Below are 16,576 nucleotides of genomic sequence, written 5' to 3' on the forward strand. Positions count from 1 at the left end.
TAACTCTGAAGGAGGCCTGTGAGATAAGCAGGGGATAGATTATGAAGAGCTTTAAATGTTAAAAGATTTTGAAGTGAATTGGTTGTGATACAGGGAGCCAGTGTAGTTGAATCAGCGGAGGAGTGACATGTTCAGTGGACTTTGAACGTGTAGTAATCCGTGCTGCAGAGTTCTGGATGAGGTGAAGTCGGTGGGATTCCTGCCAGTATCACATTGCAGTAGTCAATGCAGATGTGACCGGAGCATTGACTAAGACCAATAGTTTGTATAGCCCCTACAGTGAATCAACAACTTAATCAGCTGCATTTTATTATGTTCACACATCAGCTACAGCCGTTAAACAGGTGTAATTACCAATTTTCCTCAGATTCTTTCAAACCAAAGCTGGTTGTTGCTCAAAGCAAGACAAGTAATTTTTATTTATCATGCACTTTGTTTTTCAAGTAGCCTCAAGTTAAGACTGTGATGAGCAAAAGAAAAGAAAATGCAGTGATAACTTAACAAAAGAACGTGTAATAAAAAACAAATAGTCCTTGATGAATGCCTTATGCACTCACATACACTGTAACTACTCAAAAGCCTGAGACTACTGAAATATTCACTCTTAACATGGATACATTTCAGAATGGTAATGGCTCATCCGTGCAAAACCAAACTACATGTAACTGAAATCGTCTTCAGCAGATCTGAATTTTATTGTATGTAACAGAAATGTTATCGCACTAAAAGCCTAACACTGAAGCTCTGCCTGTCTGTTTCAGAATGTCAGCTGATGAAGACGGAGAGGCCGAAGCCAAACACCTTCATCATTCGCTGCCTCCAGTGGACCACCGTCATCGAGAGGACCTTCCACGTGGACACGCCTGACGAGAGGTCAGTTCCCCAAAGACTCCCAGTTCTTCTTCCACAGCATCCTCTTATCGTTGTTCAGTGAACAGTAAAGATCTTAAGCACTGTTTAAAGCCACTGTAAATTGAGGTTAGAGCCAAAAGGGGAAACGTTTTTTCTGTTCAGGTATTTTCTTAGAGCTGCGGTGTCCCTACAAATAGACCCACGACAAAACCGGGTATTGATTGCATTCTGCCTGCATTACCACAGACAGTTTAACATTTCTCTCACAGTATCCCTTAGTTTGAAAGTTGACATTTTTAAGCCAGTTAAAACACCAAATACTCGTTTTTATGTTAAGGAGGCACACCGTGGCTGGAGTTGTTTATCTCAGTTTCTGGTTTACATACAAGAACAATACAGACAAGTTCTGTTACAGAAAAAGAAGTAAACATGCTAAACGTTTGAAAGACCTTTACATTAGGCTAAATATAGATTAAAAATGTAAATAAATCTATATACACAAATCATATGGGTAAAAGTATCATCAAGGGCAGAGGCATGTGTGAGCAGGTTTGTACTGTAAAGAGTCTATGTGTTTTTTTCTGTTTTTGGTGTGTGTGTCTGTGGGAAAGAGAGAGGGTGAGAGAGACAGAGTGGAAAGGAGACCTTTCAAGTATCGTTGGCATAAATTCTCCAGCTGCTCAGTTCCTTTCTGAGGAGCTGAGGTGTTTATCTCCAGAAAATGAACAGCTTTGCCCAGAAGACCACAGATGCTTCTGTGCATCCTTTGAGTTTGTGTGTGTGTTTTTCATGTGTGTGTGAGCGCTGCAGCTGTCTGTCCAACTTTGTCTTTGTTATATATTGCTTTATAATAGTTTTGCCTCTTGACAACAAATAAACGTTACAGAGTTACCTTACAGCTAATAACTTCTCTGGATTATTTTATAAAGTTGTATTATGTGCAGATCTGTAAGTGGACGGCTGTAAGCTGCAGATGTGTGTCGTTCGCTGTGGAAAGAGTGCGCACTATTGAAGTTAAAGTGAGTTGGAAAGAAGCTTGTGTATGCCACAACTGGGTGTCTGTGCTTCCGTGTGCCTGTGTGTTACTGTATCTGTTGTACTGTACCAGAGCTGGCAGCGCTCCAGCTACCACAGTCCCAGCCGTGAGCAGAGAGGGTGGCACGTGTTGGCATGGTGCCCGACTGTAGGCAGGCCCATTATCTCTCATTAGCAAAGAAAAAAAAAAAACCTCATTATACAAAAAACACTCAAACCAAGAGAGAGAGCATTTATCTGCTGCCTGACCTTGAGAGAGTTCCCATTGCTTTTCATCTAGCTACACGCACACACACACACATCATGGGTGCCACAAATTGAGTGCTCCATTGTTGTAGAAGCAGTGTAACTTGAGTTTGCCCTTGTTTTGCAGTGTGTAGGGTACGCTCAGAAGTCTTTGCAGTAGAAAGGGATTCAGATCTTTAAAAACACACACACATATACACACACTGCTCTGTTTAAGTTCAGATGGATCCCTCAAGGAAACATATGGTCATGTAACTCAAAACAAAACAAAAGACACAAGGGTGATCGTTTGGGAGTCAAACAGGTTTCATTATTATGATCTCCGCACAGCTTACACTGGGTAAGTGTATTTGAAAGAGCACACTCGCAAATCCCCGCTTGCTTCTCCGGAGTCCCGAGGATTTCGGAATATTTGAGTATCATCTTGGGTTCACCTCAGTTCAAGCTCTGCAGTCTTTTCTGCGAACATGTAACCCTTGCATGTAGCACAGGATTAACACTGTTTGGGTGAAGATCAGTGTGAAACAAAATCCAAAGAGAACTCTTTCTGAGCCCAGTTCAGTCTTCAGGAAAGTATTTTCATTGATATAACAACATGCCTAAACAGCATGTGTATTTCTATTAAATCATTTATACTTTCAGGACAGATAAAACCCGAGAAATAAGTAGAACTTCTATTTAAGTCTTATATACTCCTCCTCTCCACTCTCCTCTCTTCTCTCATCAGAGCAGAGGGACGCTTGGCCCTGTGTATAGACCATTATATTCATCATCATTAAGTACAGTTAACTTGTCCACACATCCTGATGCATGGCTGGCCTTCTGCTACGTATGATGATCACACACACACAAACACACACAGATTTCCTCTCAACAGATGTTGAACAACAGTGCTAATGGAAAGTCAATGGGGAGGAACAATGTTAGCAAACAACAATGCATTGTTCCCTCTAATACATGGGTGTGTGTTTGTGCACTCACTTACTCATCCACTCTCACACACACACACACAGACACTTTGACACACTCTCTCACATGCACAGACTGGTAGGCATTAGTTCTGCTCCTTGATCATTGCTCATTTGGTTGATTCTCTGGTTGACCATGTTTCCTCTCTGTTGAACAAAAAAGTGTTTATGTTAATTGAAAACACATTTAAAAACCTGTTTAAATCAGTGCATAAGGCGTCCTATTGGTCAGTCTATGACCAGTATTAAATTTGACACCTGTGTCATGTATTATTACATGGGCTGGTTTCAATTATATAATATTTTATCAACATAGTATGCTGTTTGATAGGGTAGGACTTGAAGTTGGGCCAGGGCTAGTATCAGAAGTATGGATGGGTTAAAGAAGGCATCAGTGTCGGTGCTTCCCTAAACTTTGTCCTGTTGTGCGTTGCTAACTCAGAGATGAGTGGACAGAGGCCATCCAGATGGTGGCTGACAAGCTGCAGAGACAAGAGGAGGAAAGGATCCAGTGCAGCCCCACCTCCAACATCGACAACATGGTCGAGGAGGAGATGGACATCTCCACCACACACCACAAACGCAAGGTAACACACACACTGGTAAATACACATACTCACTATAACATACTGTATACTTGAAATACAGAAGTTGTTCCCAGCTGTAGTATTAGAATGGTCCTGTCAGTCACAGGTTTGTTTCAACATGAAATCATGGAACAACCAGGGTGTAAATTGTTGCTCCAGAAAGTAGAAAAAAATTACTTCATTAGAAATAGTTGGTATTAAGGCATGGCTACACCTGGGTTATGTGCAGCCATGCCTTAGAGGCCCCTGCACGACCTTTGTTCTTCGTTCCTATGTTCATTACATCCTACGTTCATTACATCCTACACTACAAAGGAACTACAGGTACAGTACATTATATTTTGATACATTAATAGCAGAACGTCAGGGGTCAGTGAAAACCAACTCAGTAATTCAGACCAAAGTGTTGCTCAGGGGAAGTTTTGACCTAACAGGTGTACTAGAGGAAATATAAGTGTCACAAAGACTGCAAGGTGTCATCCAACAGGCTCCATTAACATCTCTGCTAAATGTCATGCCATACAGACTAAACAAAGGTTGTTATGCCGAGGTTGTGAAACCATATGCTATAGCTTGGGTATTTTAAGCATCTTACTTTATTTGCTTCTGCCTTAAATGTGCCTGTAACTGATAGAGTGTCCAAAATCTATCAAGTACAGAAGGCTGGCATCAGATGTTAGGTAAGATTGGTTATCGTGGTGACTCGATAACACACTTCCAGATTTCAAGTTTTAAGCTGTATTATATTAAGGAAAATTTTGGGGCTTTTGGGCTTCTTGTGGTTGCAACAAGCCAGGCTGTTTTGTTAAATTAAAAATTGTGTTGTTGAAAAATGATTATATTCCTCAAAGCAAGATATTGGAAAAAGTTTTGTTCCTCCGTCTCAGGAATTGTATTGGCAAAAGTATTGAAACATTTTAAACGATACACAATCCTATACTGCTCGTAGGACCTATTTAACTTAAAGCATGGATTAATCCCCATATTGATCTCATGCTTCCCTCCAAAGACAATGAGTGACTTCGATTACCTGAAGCTGCTGGGAAAGGGAACCTTCGGCAAAGTGATTCTTGTCCGAGAAAAGGCCAGCGGGAAGTACTACGCCATGAAGATCCTCAAAAAAGAAGTCATCATAGCCAAGGTGAGTGCAGAGGCATCATCTAATGGTCAACCTTTATATGAAAGCGTTTTATTCCTGACTACTTTAAATTATGAGTTCAGTCAGGTGTCAGTATCTGATGATTTTAATGCATTCCATGGAGTGCTCTTCAGCTGCCTCTTCAGGTAGATGTTAAATGAAAATGTTTTTACCCTTTCTGTGCAGGACGAAGTGGCTCACACACTCACAGAGAGCAGAGTACTAAAAAACACCAGACACCCCTTTCTCACTGTAAGTACCTCATGTACACAAAACACATATGGATTAAATTTAGACATATGTTTATATGCTAATGTACTGACATCTGCAGGAGTGTCACACACACGCTCACACACACACAGACAGCATATTGATCCTATACATACCTGAGTCTCACGGGGCTAATTATGAGTGTGGCACCAAATTGTTCATTACCGGCTACATCTGTTAGCTATACAGTTGGCCTTTGATGTAAACATCCACACCTTAGCAGCTTCTTATTTCTATCACACACACATATATATTAATATCACACCCACACTGTCGTGAGAGCAATTACAGTTCACATCTGAGTTTACCCCTGTCGCACCTGCAGCCACAAAGAGACGCCGAGCAACTGTTCTTTTGTTTAGCAGCTCTCTCCCTCCAGAGACAACACACACACACACACACACACACACCTACTTGCTTTGAATGATAAAATTACACATAAACTAAGAATTCAAACTAAGAATGATCTGTTTTGTTGCTCCTGCTGTTATTGCTAAAATGGGACCAGACCTCTGGCTGTGCACAAATTGTTCACTTATTCTCTTCCCTGTGTTCTGTATGGGGAATACATGTAAGGAGATGAGTGCATTATGTCTTATTTGGCTCGATTAAAAAACAATATTTGTTTCTATTTAAGTCTTCCCTTTGTGCAGCCAAATATGTGCTGTTACAGTGATAAGAGACAAAACTATTGTGTCTATAAATGCATCACTGTAGTTAGCACTTGATTGCTAACAATCATGTTCGCATTTTGGATAATTTAAGTCCTGTATTTAATGTGAGATTTAATATGTGTGACCCCACATTTACATTGAAACAGATCAACAGACATAACAAACAGTGGAGTGTACAGTAGCTGTTCAGCAAGTTGTGTGATGTTTATGTTTGTGTGTGTGTGTGTGTGTGTTTCTTGTTTCAGTCATTGAAGTATTCATTCCAGACTAAAGACCGCCTCTGTTTCGTCATGGAGTATGTGAATGGAGGAGAGGTAAGATGCGCACGCTCTCACATTGTCTGTGCTATATGTGGTTACCTGTCTCTGTGTTGCTGCTTTAAACAGCCAGTTAAACCACAACCCCACCACACTAACTGACAGCGATTAGTGGCCTATTTCACTGTAAGGTAGAAGCTGTGTTGTAACCGCAGGGTTTTTTAGGATACGTATTTACAATATCTAGAAAAGATACATTTTGTTGTGCTTTTGATGGTTAAGTACTTATGTATGTTACAAGCTTCTTAACACTATCAATGGCTCCAGGTGAGTGTTAAACAACAGTAAAATAGACTAAATTCAAAGTGTACATTTCAAAGACAACCTCTAGAAAATTCAACTTTCTTTATAAATTCGTCTCACAGATAAATACACACTTTCTGCGTCAGTAATATAGTGTAATTGGGCGTGTGAGTCTGCGACAGCAATTCAGCAAAGGAATGTTAAGACGTGCAAACACTCAAAAAGCAGGTAAAGTTTGACTGTTCGATTGCCGTCTAACGTGGTTAATTTGCCAACCAACTGGCCTCTGGCTCGCCTTCTCGTCTCTCTTCCCCGTTCCATCCGTCTCCTGCTCGTGTCTATTTATGAACACACCTATGGGGCAGATATAGCCAGAATGACAGTCGGAGACGAAATGAGTTTGGATTCCACCACTTCTCCTCTTCTCAGATTTTTAATCGGGCCGTTTTTTGCAATCTTGGTTCATTCCCTCAGTGTAACTGTCACCTGCTCCCCTCCCAGTTAGTTAGGAAGTTCAGCCAGCGCCAGGCCTGCGCACACACACACACCCAAAACACACACACACACCCACTCGCTCACACAGCAGAGAAAACAGCAGCAAACACACTCATACTAAAACTAACACACACACAGCTACGTTTTACCTCAACGGAGAAATTGTGACCAAACATTCCCACAAACACACCCACACACAAACACACACACACACACACACACACACACACACACACAACCCATTACAAACCTGCCACAGTCACAGCTGCCAGTACACTGATGAAGGCCCACCTGTCGTGTTACCCCATCTCACGGCACCCCCACCACACACACATTACACACGGACACCATTTGAGCAAGGTGGTCTGCGAGCATCACTCCAGCGGCCATATGCAAACCTCCCTGAACAATTAATGGAAGGATGTGTGCCCCTTGGCCTCATGGGTAATTTGTACGACTTGACTGGTGCGCCGCAGCAGGCTGGTGTCATTTTGGTGCCACATGTGTAGCTGTGTGACAAGTTGACAACTGACGGCCAGGGGAGGGAAGAAGAGAGGGACACAGAGAGAGAGAGAGAGAGAGGGAATGAGAGACGAGCGATTAAACAGCTAGACGGAGGAGAAACGTCAGGTCAAGCCACCTGGGGAACCAAACGAGTTGTGTACTCTTTAAAGTATGAAAATGAGCTCACTGCCAAAAAGGGATATGAGAATGGAGTAAATGGAGATGGAGGCTCAAGGGGCAAGGCCAGTTAGGCCACTAATGAGTGTTGCACTGGAGGCTGTGGGGATGGTAGGGGAGGGGGAGCGGTGGCTGCAGCGGCGGTCGGCCTGTCTTTAACTAGACTGGTGTATTGATTAAACCCTTGATTTGGCCCCCGTCGCCGAACTCCACGCCAGCACAGTGCCAACCGAGCCCAGAGGGTAACGTGGTAGAGGTATGACAGTGTGTGTGTGTGTGGTGAGGGGGGCTGCAAGATGAGGCGCCAGCTGCCGAGCGCCTCCACCCGCCCTCCACCGAGGCAGCCCGCCACCCCCACCCAACCCCATCTCCACATACACCCCCCGCTCACCCTCCCCTCCGCTATCTATCATCTCAATATGGTGCGGGCAGCCAGTTTGTGTTGTGCTAATTTCCTCCAATAAATCAGTAATTATTGCTGTGCCGTCCCTGCTGTCTCTCCCCTCTCTCTCTCTCTCTCTCCCCCCGCTCTCTCACCCTCTCTTTGCCTCCCTCCTTCTCCCGCAGCTGTTTTTCCATTTGTCCAGAGAGCGGGTGTTCTCTGAGGAGCGCACGCGCTTCTACGGCGCCGAGATCGTCTCGGCTCTCGACTACCTGCATTCAGCCAAGATTGTGTACCGGGACCTGAAGGTAAACAGAAACTGAGAGGGGAGGCTGGTTTGGGGGCATGGATGAGAGTGATCACATATTCGAGGGAAAACTTTTTTTTTTTTGCCCCCCCCGCCCCTCATCCAGCAGGAGACGAGTGGCTCAGGATGTGTTGTAATTAAAGAGTGGGACAGGGACAAGCTCACACAGACATAAAGCAGTAAAGAAGCGTGGGAGGTGGAGGAAAGGAGGAAGGAGGGGAGGAAGGGGGTGCTGATGCCACAGAGGTAGAGAGGTAGATGGCTCTGTCTGAGCGTCTGCCTGGCAGCCTTGGCCCCGGCCCCGCTCACAGCAGCCAAGAAAACAGAAAGGAGAAAAAGCAGACTGAGAGCGAGAAAAACACTTCAGCCATTAAAATTAAAAGGTTGAGTGGCTTCACTACATGCCTGAAGTTTATTTCCCTCTGCTTGGAGTTTGTGTGTCTGAGTGTGAGTACCGCCACAATGAGGGGTAATACAATATGGTCTCCACACCTTGTCTGCCTCTGCTCTCTTGAGAGAGGTGATACCTTGACTCCACAGTACAGAACAAGGATTTTAGTTAACAAAGCAGTAACATTATGATTATGATTTACGGTCACAAATGATGAGAATTAACTATTTTTTTTAAAACTTCTGACAAAAATCTCTTGAGATCTTTTCCAGACAGTTCAATTCAATCTATTCTGCATACAGCGCATTGTCAGGAGTGCAGTTTTCTCTCATATTTAATTGAGATTTACTGGTGAAAGTTGCATTGTGGACATTTCTGTATTTCTTTGTTTCCCTTCCAGTTGGAAAACCTGATGCTGGATAAAGACGGCCACATCAAGATCACTGATTTTGGCCTGTGCAAGGAGGGCATCACAGACGCTGCTACCATGAAGACCTTCTGTGGCACGCCAGAGTACTTGGCACCTGAGGTAACTTTATTTTTCCTCTCATCTTTTATCTCTGATTTTCTTTTGCTTTCATTGTTTATGTTTATTTCTTTTTCTCTGTTTCCTTGAACCTCTACACCTTCTTATTTATTCAACTTCTAAGATGTTTCTTTCATGACCTTAATTAATTTATGATAAGTGAATTTGCACTTTTCAACAGCCTTCTCTCCCTTCTTGCTTTGATCCTCTCTCTCCAATCTGTTTATTATGTAGCCCTATTGTGCAGTTAGTTAAGGGTGCTGCAGAAAAATAAGCTTAAATTCTCAGGTCTCTGTACTTCAGATCTTTGCAAACTTATATATAAAGCATTTACTGCCACCACTATACTAGATGCAATGCATTTTTTTGCCCTCACAATCCCGCGAGATGAAGTTAGAGCCAGGAGGAAAAGATACAAACGCGTTTTTTTTCCTATTAGTTAACATCAAATATGAGCAAAACCCTTTCACATTACTGCCATGTGTGAATCATGTGCAGGTGCGATCATGTGCTGTCAGGTCCAATAAGTTACTGTATGTAGCATTAGGCCAACCTACATATGCTGCTATCACAAAACAAAGGGATGTTTGGCTCTACTTACAGTGTATTGTAGATGACATAAGAAGACATGGATTTAGAGTTAAACACATGTACAGTACAGGATGTAATGTAATGAACACTTTTGCATTAGATGAGCTCAAACATAATAATAAATTGCAATAATTAATTGATAAATGACAGAAAAGTTCTGCAAACTGAGCAGCTTGACCGAGGCTTTGAAGTACATGAAAGCATCTGTGGCAGCCACACATACACTGTACCCTCAAGTCATGATGTGAACCCCTTACCCATAATACCGTGCGTTACGTAAGGATGTTTGAAGCCTTCTTATAGTGCAATTTATGTATGTGCATTTTCATCTGCAGATTTCACAGGCGAACGATTTCCATAAAATCCCGACGAACAGTAAATATGCAGCTCATGCGTGTGAATGAAGGTGTTGGTTGAAATGGAAAAGGGCACAGAACAGTGCTTACACACACACGCACACACACACAGAACGACAATCTTGTAATAGTTTTTTTTTTGCAATCATCCGCTGTCCAGCTATCAGCGCTGCTTTACTGGAAGGCCAGCAGATCAACTGGCGCGAGCGTTGCAGGACTGTGGGTGGTGGAGACAGAGCGATGTAGATGTGGAGATGAAGGAACGAGGGGAGAAGCATAGTGTATATCCCACTTGAAAAAGTATGGAGGACAATTTGGCGCAGCATTTTGTGCTTTTTTTTAGAGTCCCTTCCTTTGCGTGCCAAAAGCTGATTGGAGGCTGTTGGTTATTTTTCACAGGATGTGCGTCTGTGTGCATTTATGTGTGTGTGCGCGTGTGTGCCGTGTGTGTGATTGCAGTAGAAAGTGCGGGCTAAAGCGAGGCAGATGGCGGCAGATGGGCGAGGTTGGAGGAAGGTGCTCGGAAAAAACCTGGAAATCTACACCACCGCCGCCGCCACTCACCCGCCCGCACGCTCTGCTCGCCCGCCCGCGTGTAAAAATAACACAGTTTGCTCGGAGCCAAGTTACAGAGATGCAAAGTAGCCGGGATTAAAAAGAGAAAGGGGGAGGTGGGGGTTGAAGACAGAGGAAGATGAGAAGGGAGAGAAAATATTTCAGGGTTACGGGAGTGAAATTCAGACAGTTCCCGTGTTTGCCGTTCGTGAAAAGGGCAGATGAGAAGTGAATAAAGAGGGTTTGTGTCTGCTCAGATACTTCAGCAACACAATCCTACAAAGTGAATAAATCTTCAGCCGAATATGTAAAGCATTACATTGAAGTGCTATTGTCTGTTCAAGGACAGTCAAACAAAGATTAATGTGAGATTAATGAACAATAAGCAGTGTAAGGTCTTTGTAAAGGGATGGAACAGGATCAGAGAAAACACATGGACTGTGTTTTTCTCTGTTTTCTCATATTTTTTGTGTTTGACACATTTCCTTGTGGCTATTTTGTTAAGTGATAAAGGGGATGGATTTGGGCTTTTTCCATGTATTTGTGTTTGTTTTTATTTTCTTTGTATGTTGTATGTTTGGCATTGTGCTTTTTTCTACTGTAACTGTTAATGTTTCGTAAACATAGCAGCACAGTCAGCCATTAGTGAAACATTGAAAAACTGTCAGAACAGTGTCAGCATAAACCGACTTCCACATGATGACACTTTGGAGATAGAAGGTCTCCGTGCGACATCAACAATATGTGAGTGTATGTTCGCTGTGCCGAGTGTATGAGGTCTGTGTGTGTGTGTGTTTGTGTTCCCTGTAGCCTGCTGGGTATCTGGGCTGGTACAGCCACAGGCTGTGTGTGCCCGTACCGTCCCATCTAGTCCTGTCCAGGCTGCCAAAGCCCCCGTCCCGCAAGCAGCATCGCGCTGCCACATGGCTGCCCCAACAGGGACCAGGACAGGACAAGACCTTCTCCCTCACGGCTGCTTTTAATCAGAGATCTTCTCCTCTCTTCTCTCCTGCTGATTTATCTCATTTCTTACTACTTTGCTCGTGTCCTATTTATTTATCCTGTCTATTTGGAAAATATACACACATAACCACACATGCTATACTGTACATATACACATGCACACACACACACACACACACACACACACACACACACACACACACACTCCCATGCCTCCATGCCTAGGGCTGTGGGGCAGCATTCTGGCTCTGTGTGGATTAATCTGCTCCCTGCCTGCAACCGAGCTGCCACCACTTTTTTTGGTCCCAGGACACACACAAACACACAAAAACACACACACTCTCTTACACTGACATGCACATACATATACATGCCCAACTGGACAGCTTTTATTTGTATACATTTCTGTACTTTTTTGTACAAAGACTCGACACACAGTCCTGTAGATCAGCATCGAAAAACAGCTTCCTCTGAATTTCAAAAAATGCACGCTGTTTGTGTGCGTGTGCGTGTGTGTGTGTGTGTGTGTGTGTGTCCCTCCTCAAGGTGCAGGGACTAAAACAACACCAAACATCTTCTAGTTTTGCATCACTCTCAAAACTTTATGAATTTGATGAGGACGGATAAATATTCCATCTGCTGTGCGTGTGTGTGTGCCTGACAGTCTCCCAGCAGTCTAAGCCAGTGTTATCCCTCCAGCCGTACCAATCAATAGTATATCTGGAGCTGGCGGCGCGCTGCGTTCCCCCAGCTCCTCTCTGCATCTGCCAACGGGGGTGACCGGCTTAATGCTCAAATTCACACACACATACACAGATTCACACATAAAATAGCACTCATGACTCTCTTATTCACTTCCACGCACATGTTGACTTGCACACGCTGAAGCAGCCGCCTGCATCATTAGCAGTTTAGTGGCGAGTGTGTGAGCTCAGTCAGTTAATGATCAGCTTTCTGTGGTATTTGGCTGCTGCAGAAACTCACAGGCAGCTGTTTGTAGTTTCCTCTCACCTGGTCTCAGTGCACGGTTACATTTGACATCATTTACAGACGGGATTTTGCATCAGAACCTCACGTCAACCATTAAATGAAACTTAATGTCAGAAAAATCAGACATTTCCGCCTTCATTTCGAACCCTTTATTTTGACTTTAAGTGTAAATTACAGCAGCTGTCTTAAATGTGTAGGCCTTAAGATGAAAGATTTCTAATCTGCAAAGCTGACAATAGAAAATAATTTCTAGTCCTATAGTCTTTGGTTTGGATAAACAAGCCTCTATTCTTATCAATCTAATGTTAGTGTAGGACATTTGTGCTATCGGCATCTGCCAACATCTCTCTCGCTAGTAGCACATATTAGTTCAGTGTGCAGTGTATTCATTGATCTTTTAATATTATGACATTTTGTATAGTTGGATAGATTAATTTATAATTATGTCAAAAACATGTGTTTGTATTCACGTGTTTGTGTCTGTTAGCGTGCACTCACGTCGACTTGTCCTGGTCCATTATTAACAGTGAGTGAGATATTATTATTGGCGAGATGTAGCTCTGCCTGTCTGTCCGTCTATCTGTCAGTCACACACACATGCAACACAAGCATGCATGCACACATCATGTTAGTAAGTTTATTGTTTTAATAAGGGCCGCAAAAGCACCTAAAATAGCCTCCCTTTTTCTCCTCGTCCTCCTCCTTGCTCTTCCAGAGGTGAGCGGATGAGAGCATGAGAGGATGAAAGAGAAGGAACGAGCGAGGGAAGACGTGATTACAGGACGGAGAAGGCAGGATAAGACAGGATGCAGAGAGGAGACATAAGGAGAGCGGGCAGGAAGTAGAAGTAGGAAGGCAGCCCAGACACAAGGCTTTGATATGGGAGCGACTTCTTTCACAGAACCCCTTTCCCCCTCCACCGACAAACACAGCAGCTCAGAGTACAGTACCTGTGCTAGCCAGCTTGGAGGTTTGACCGGCCCTGACCCGTGTTGCGGGCTGTTCCTGCCTTTTCCATCCAGGGACGGTCCTCTCTGTCTCTGCCAGGAGAGGATCAGTGTGCCAGAGAGAGCTGGCAGGGACCAGAGGGGGCATCTGGTGGGCCACGCCAGCACGCTGACTCCCCTACTGTAACAGGGGCCTCTGAAGACCTGCCATCCCATGATGTTTGCCTCTGTATGTGTGTGTCTGTGTACTGAGAGAGAGAGGGAGGGGGGCGAACGTCTACACCTCAGTCCTTGTTATCCCTGCAGACACACTGTTCATCCCAGATAACTTTCACTATTTTTATTTTTCCCTCAAGAAAAATCACATATTGCCTCTTTTTTTGTTGTTTTTCCTCGCTCATCTGTCTCTTCATTGAACACCGTGGGCTTTGTCCATTAAACTAAATGCTTAATAAAAGCAGATGTCCAATTAAACAAATGGTCCCATTTAAAAACCTGAATCTTTTCTCTCTACTTCTTTTCAGGTCCTGGAGGACAACGACTACGGTCGAGCGGTGGACTGGTGGGGTTTGGGTGTGGTGACGTACGAGATGATGTGCGGCCGCCTGCCGTTCTACAACCAGGATCACGAGAAGCTGTTTGAGCTCATCCTCATGGAGGACATCAAGTTCCCGCGCACTCTGTCAGCCGACGCCAAGTCCCTGCTTTCCGGCCTGCTCATCAAAGACCCAAACAAACGGTGTGTGTTGAGATCAGTGAAAACTGATTTGAAACTGTAGAAAGGTGAACAGATGCGCCACACAGACAAAAAAACATGGCAATTTGAGAGTCAGGGAACAAATTCTTGTCCCTTACTTTTTTAAATAATCGCTTGTTCTTTACATTTTGGACACACAGAGGAACTCTTTCGGTAAATGTTAGTTAAAAAGTGTAAAAAATCTCTGCGTACCTGAATAAAGGAAAAGTAGTATAGGCAATTGCAGACGCATACATCCCAGATAACCAAACGTCTATGGTTGGCTCCCTTTGTTACGGTTAACTCTTGATTTTCCTCGCTGACAGTCGCTTTCCTTTTTAGACTTTCGAATCTGGAAAACGCGTCACTAACTGGGCGCTGCTTGTGATTTTTTCCATGAATGTCGCCCTAGACACCCAGTTGAGATTATATCTTTAATGCTAATGCTAGTATATTTCTTTACTACGCTTAAAGTCAACACAACCTTCATCAGGGATCTAAACGCTTTCTCTCTCGATTTTTTTTAACCTGTTGTAATGTGAAGAAGAAAAATGCTATCTTTACTAAATTACCTGGAAGGCGAGGCTTCCTTCTCATCGATTTACTGGCGTCTGAGAGTGAACCATCAAAGAGGAGTTGTTTCACCTTTATACAAGTTCTGCCAAACAAAGTAATAAATACCTCTTCATCACCTCTGATAACTTTCATTGGATTGATTGTTTTCTTTTTAGCATGTTGGTTCAATGAAATGTTTCCTCTACTGATCTTAGCTTTGTTCTACATAATCCTCTCCTCTCCTCTCCTGCAGACTTGGTGGAGGACCAGATGACGCTAAAGAGATAATGAGACACAGTTTCTTCTCTGGCGTTGACTGGCAGGATGTCTATGATAAAAAGGTATGGAGAAACATGGTGGGGACACTGTACTGTGTGTGAGTTTTATGTAATGTATAATAAAGAAAGAAAAGTTGTGTGCATGGTGATTGTGTAATTAATTGTATTTCTATAGAGGTTCAGATTTAACACATGAGGAAACACATGGTGTGTGCATGAGCACAGGCAGCAGGGTACATTACAGAGCATTATGAGAGGTGAGATCTTGTATCCTGGAGGTTTATCAGTCTCCTGTTTGCTCCTATAACACCAGAAAGTGTACGTTAAGTCCTGTGTGGAAACACCTATAGCATGTTACACAGGTGCTGAGCTTCCTACATTCACTTGTCTCCTGGCTGGATCACTGTTCTTCACATCCGCCTCTTCTTTCCTGCACTCTTTTCCGTCATCTTCATTTTTCCTTTCCTCCCTCCTTTACTTCTCCATATTTCCTTTCCTCTCCCTTTATTCTTTTCCTTTTCTTCTCCATCTTTCCTTTCCTCTGCTGTCCCCACTCCTCTCTTTTCTTTCCCTTCCCTTCATTTCCTGCTTGTTGCTCTTGTCCTCACCTTTCCTTTACTCTCCTCCTTTCCTTCCTTTTTTCTTTTCTGTCCCCTTCTGTCCTGTCCCTTATTTATTTTCCTTTGCCTATCCTTTCCTCGCCTCCCCTTTCTCCTTACTTGTTCTCTTTCTTAGCCTCCTGTCTTTTTATTTCTCTTTTCTTCTCTCCCACCTCCCTCCTCTCCTTACCTTCCTACTTTCCCTGTCTTTTCCTTTTCTCTTCCTTTTCATCCCTCCTCTCTTGTCCTCTTATTACTCTTTTCTGTCCTCCCTCCTTTACTTGTGTAAAAACAACACAAAGGTCGTTAAAAGTTCTCTAAATCTGACTGAGGCACAAAGAAATCATTATTGTTGGAAAGCTACTTTTGTGTTGCTGCTGTGTATGAGACCCTAAAAATTCACAGACCTGACATGCAACTATCTTAAGGAAGTTTTTTTGCGATCCAGAGTTTGATGTCCTTCCAGCAGCAGCTCTGTATTTTAAACAGCAGCAGCAGGTTTATCAGACAGTCTAATCTCTCATCTCTGTATGCTCCTCACGTCTCGGCCTCAGATGGTCCCTCCATTCAAGCCTCAGGTGACGTCGGAGACAGACACCAGATACTTTGATGAGGAGTTCACGGCCCAGACCATCACCATCACTCCACCAGAGAAATGTGAGTCTCACGATCTCTCTCTCTCACTCATGTATGCACAGACAAATCACTGCAACTACTCTCAGTGGAAAGAGTAATATTAAAGTTAACAGAGTGACTTGTTAAAAATGATTAATAAGTCTTTAATTAGCAGACATCCCATCAAAACGTGTGTGGGCTGCAACGCTATACTTAGAATACTTTGACTGCATATTGAGTAGAGTTGTCGATCATAATAATAATAATAATAATTGCAGA

The 16,576-nt window shown here is 43.4% G+C and overlaps 1 protein-coding gene across 2 annotated transcripts in view; it reads left to right on the forward strand.

The window, feature by feature from the left end:
• Nucleotides 1-16,576, forward strand: part of akt3a (v-akt murine thymoma viral oncogene homolog 3a) — a 54,868-nt gene that overhangs the window by 33,269 nt on the left and 5,023 nt on the right. For both annotated transcript variants that reach the window (XM_069658037.1, XM_069658038.1), the window contains exons 4-13: nucleotides 762-873; nucleotides 3,544-3,688; nucleotides 4,698-4,829; nucleotides 5,013-5,078; nucleotides 6,016-6,084; nucleotides 8,074-8,196; nucleotides 8,987-9,115; nucleotides 14,039-14,253; nucleotides 15,059-15,146; nucleotides 16,237-16,339. In XM_069658037.1, the coding sequence (XP_069514138.1) occupies nucleotides 762-873; nucleotides 3,544-3,688; nucleotides 4,698-4,829; nucleotides 5,013-5,078; nucleotides 6,016-6,084; nucleotides 8,074-8,196; nucleotides 8,987-9,115; nucleotides 14,039-14,253; nucleotides 15,059-15,146; nucleotides 16,237-16,339 (1,182 nt within the window). The remainder of the gene's footprint in view (nucleotides 1-761; nucleotides 874-3,543; nucleotides 3,689-4,697; nucleotides 4,830-5,012; nucleotides 5,079-6,015; nucleotides 6,085-8,073; nucleotides 8,197-8,986; nucleotides 9,116-14,038; nucleotides 14,254-15,058; nucleotides 15,147-16,236; nucleotides 16,340-16,576) is intronic.

Source organism: Semicossyphus pulcher, unplaced genomic scaffold (genome assembly GCF_022749685.1).
Source record: "Semicossyphus pulcher isolate SPU_LCO1_2020_fin unplaced genomic scaffold, fSemPul1.0.p SCAF_12, whole genome shotgun sequence".
Classification (NCBI taxonomy): domain Eukaryota; kingdom Metazoa; phylum Chordata; class Actinopteri; order Labriformes; family Labridae; genus Semicossyphus; species Semicossyphus pulcher.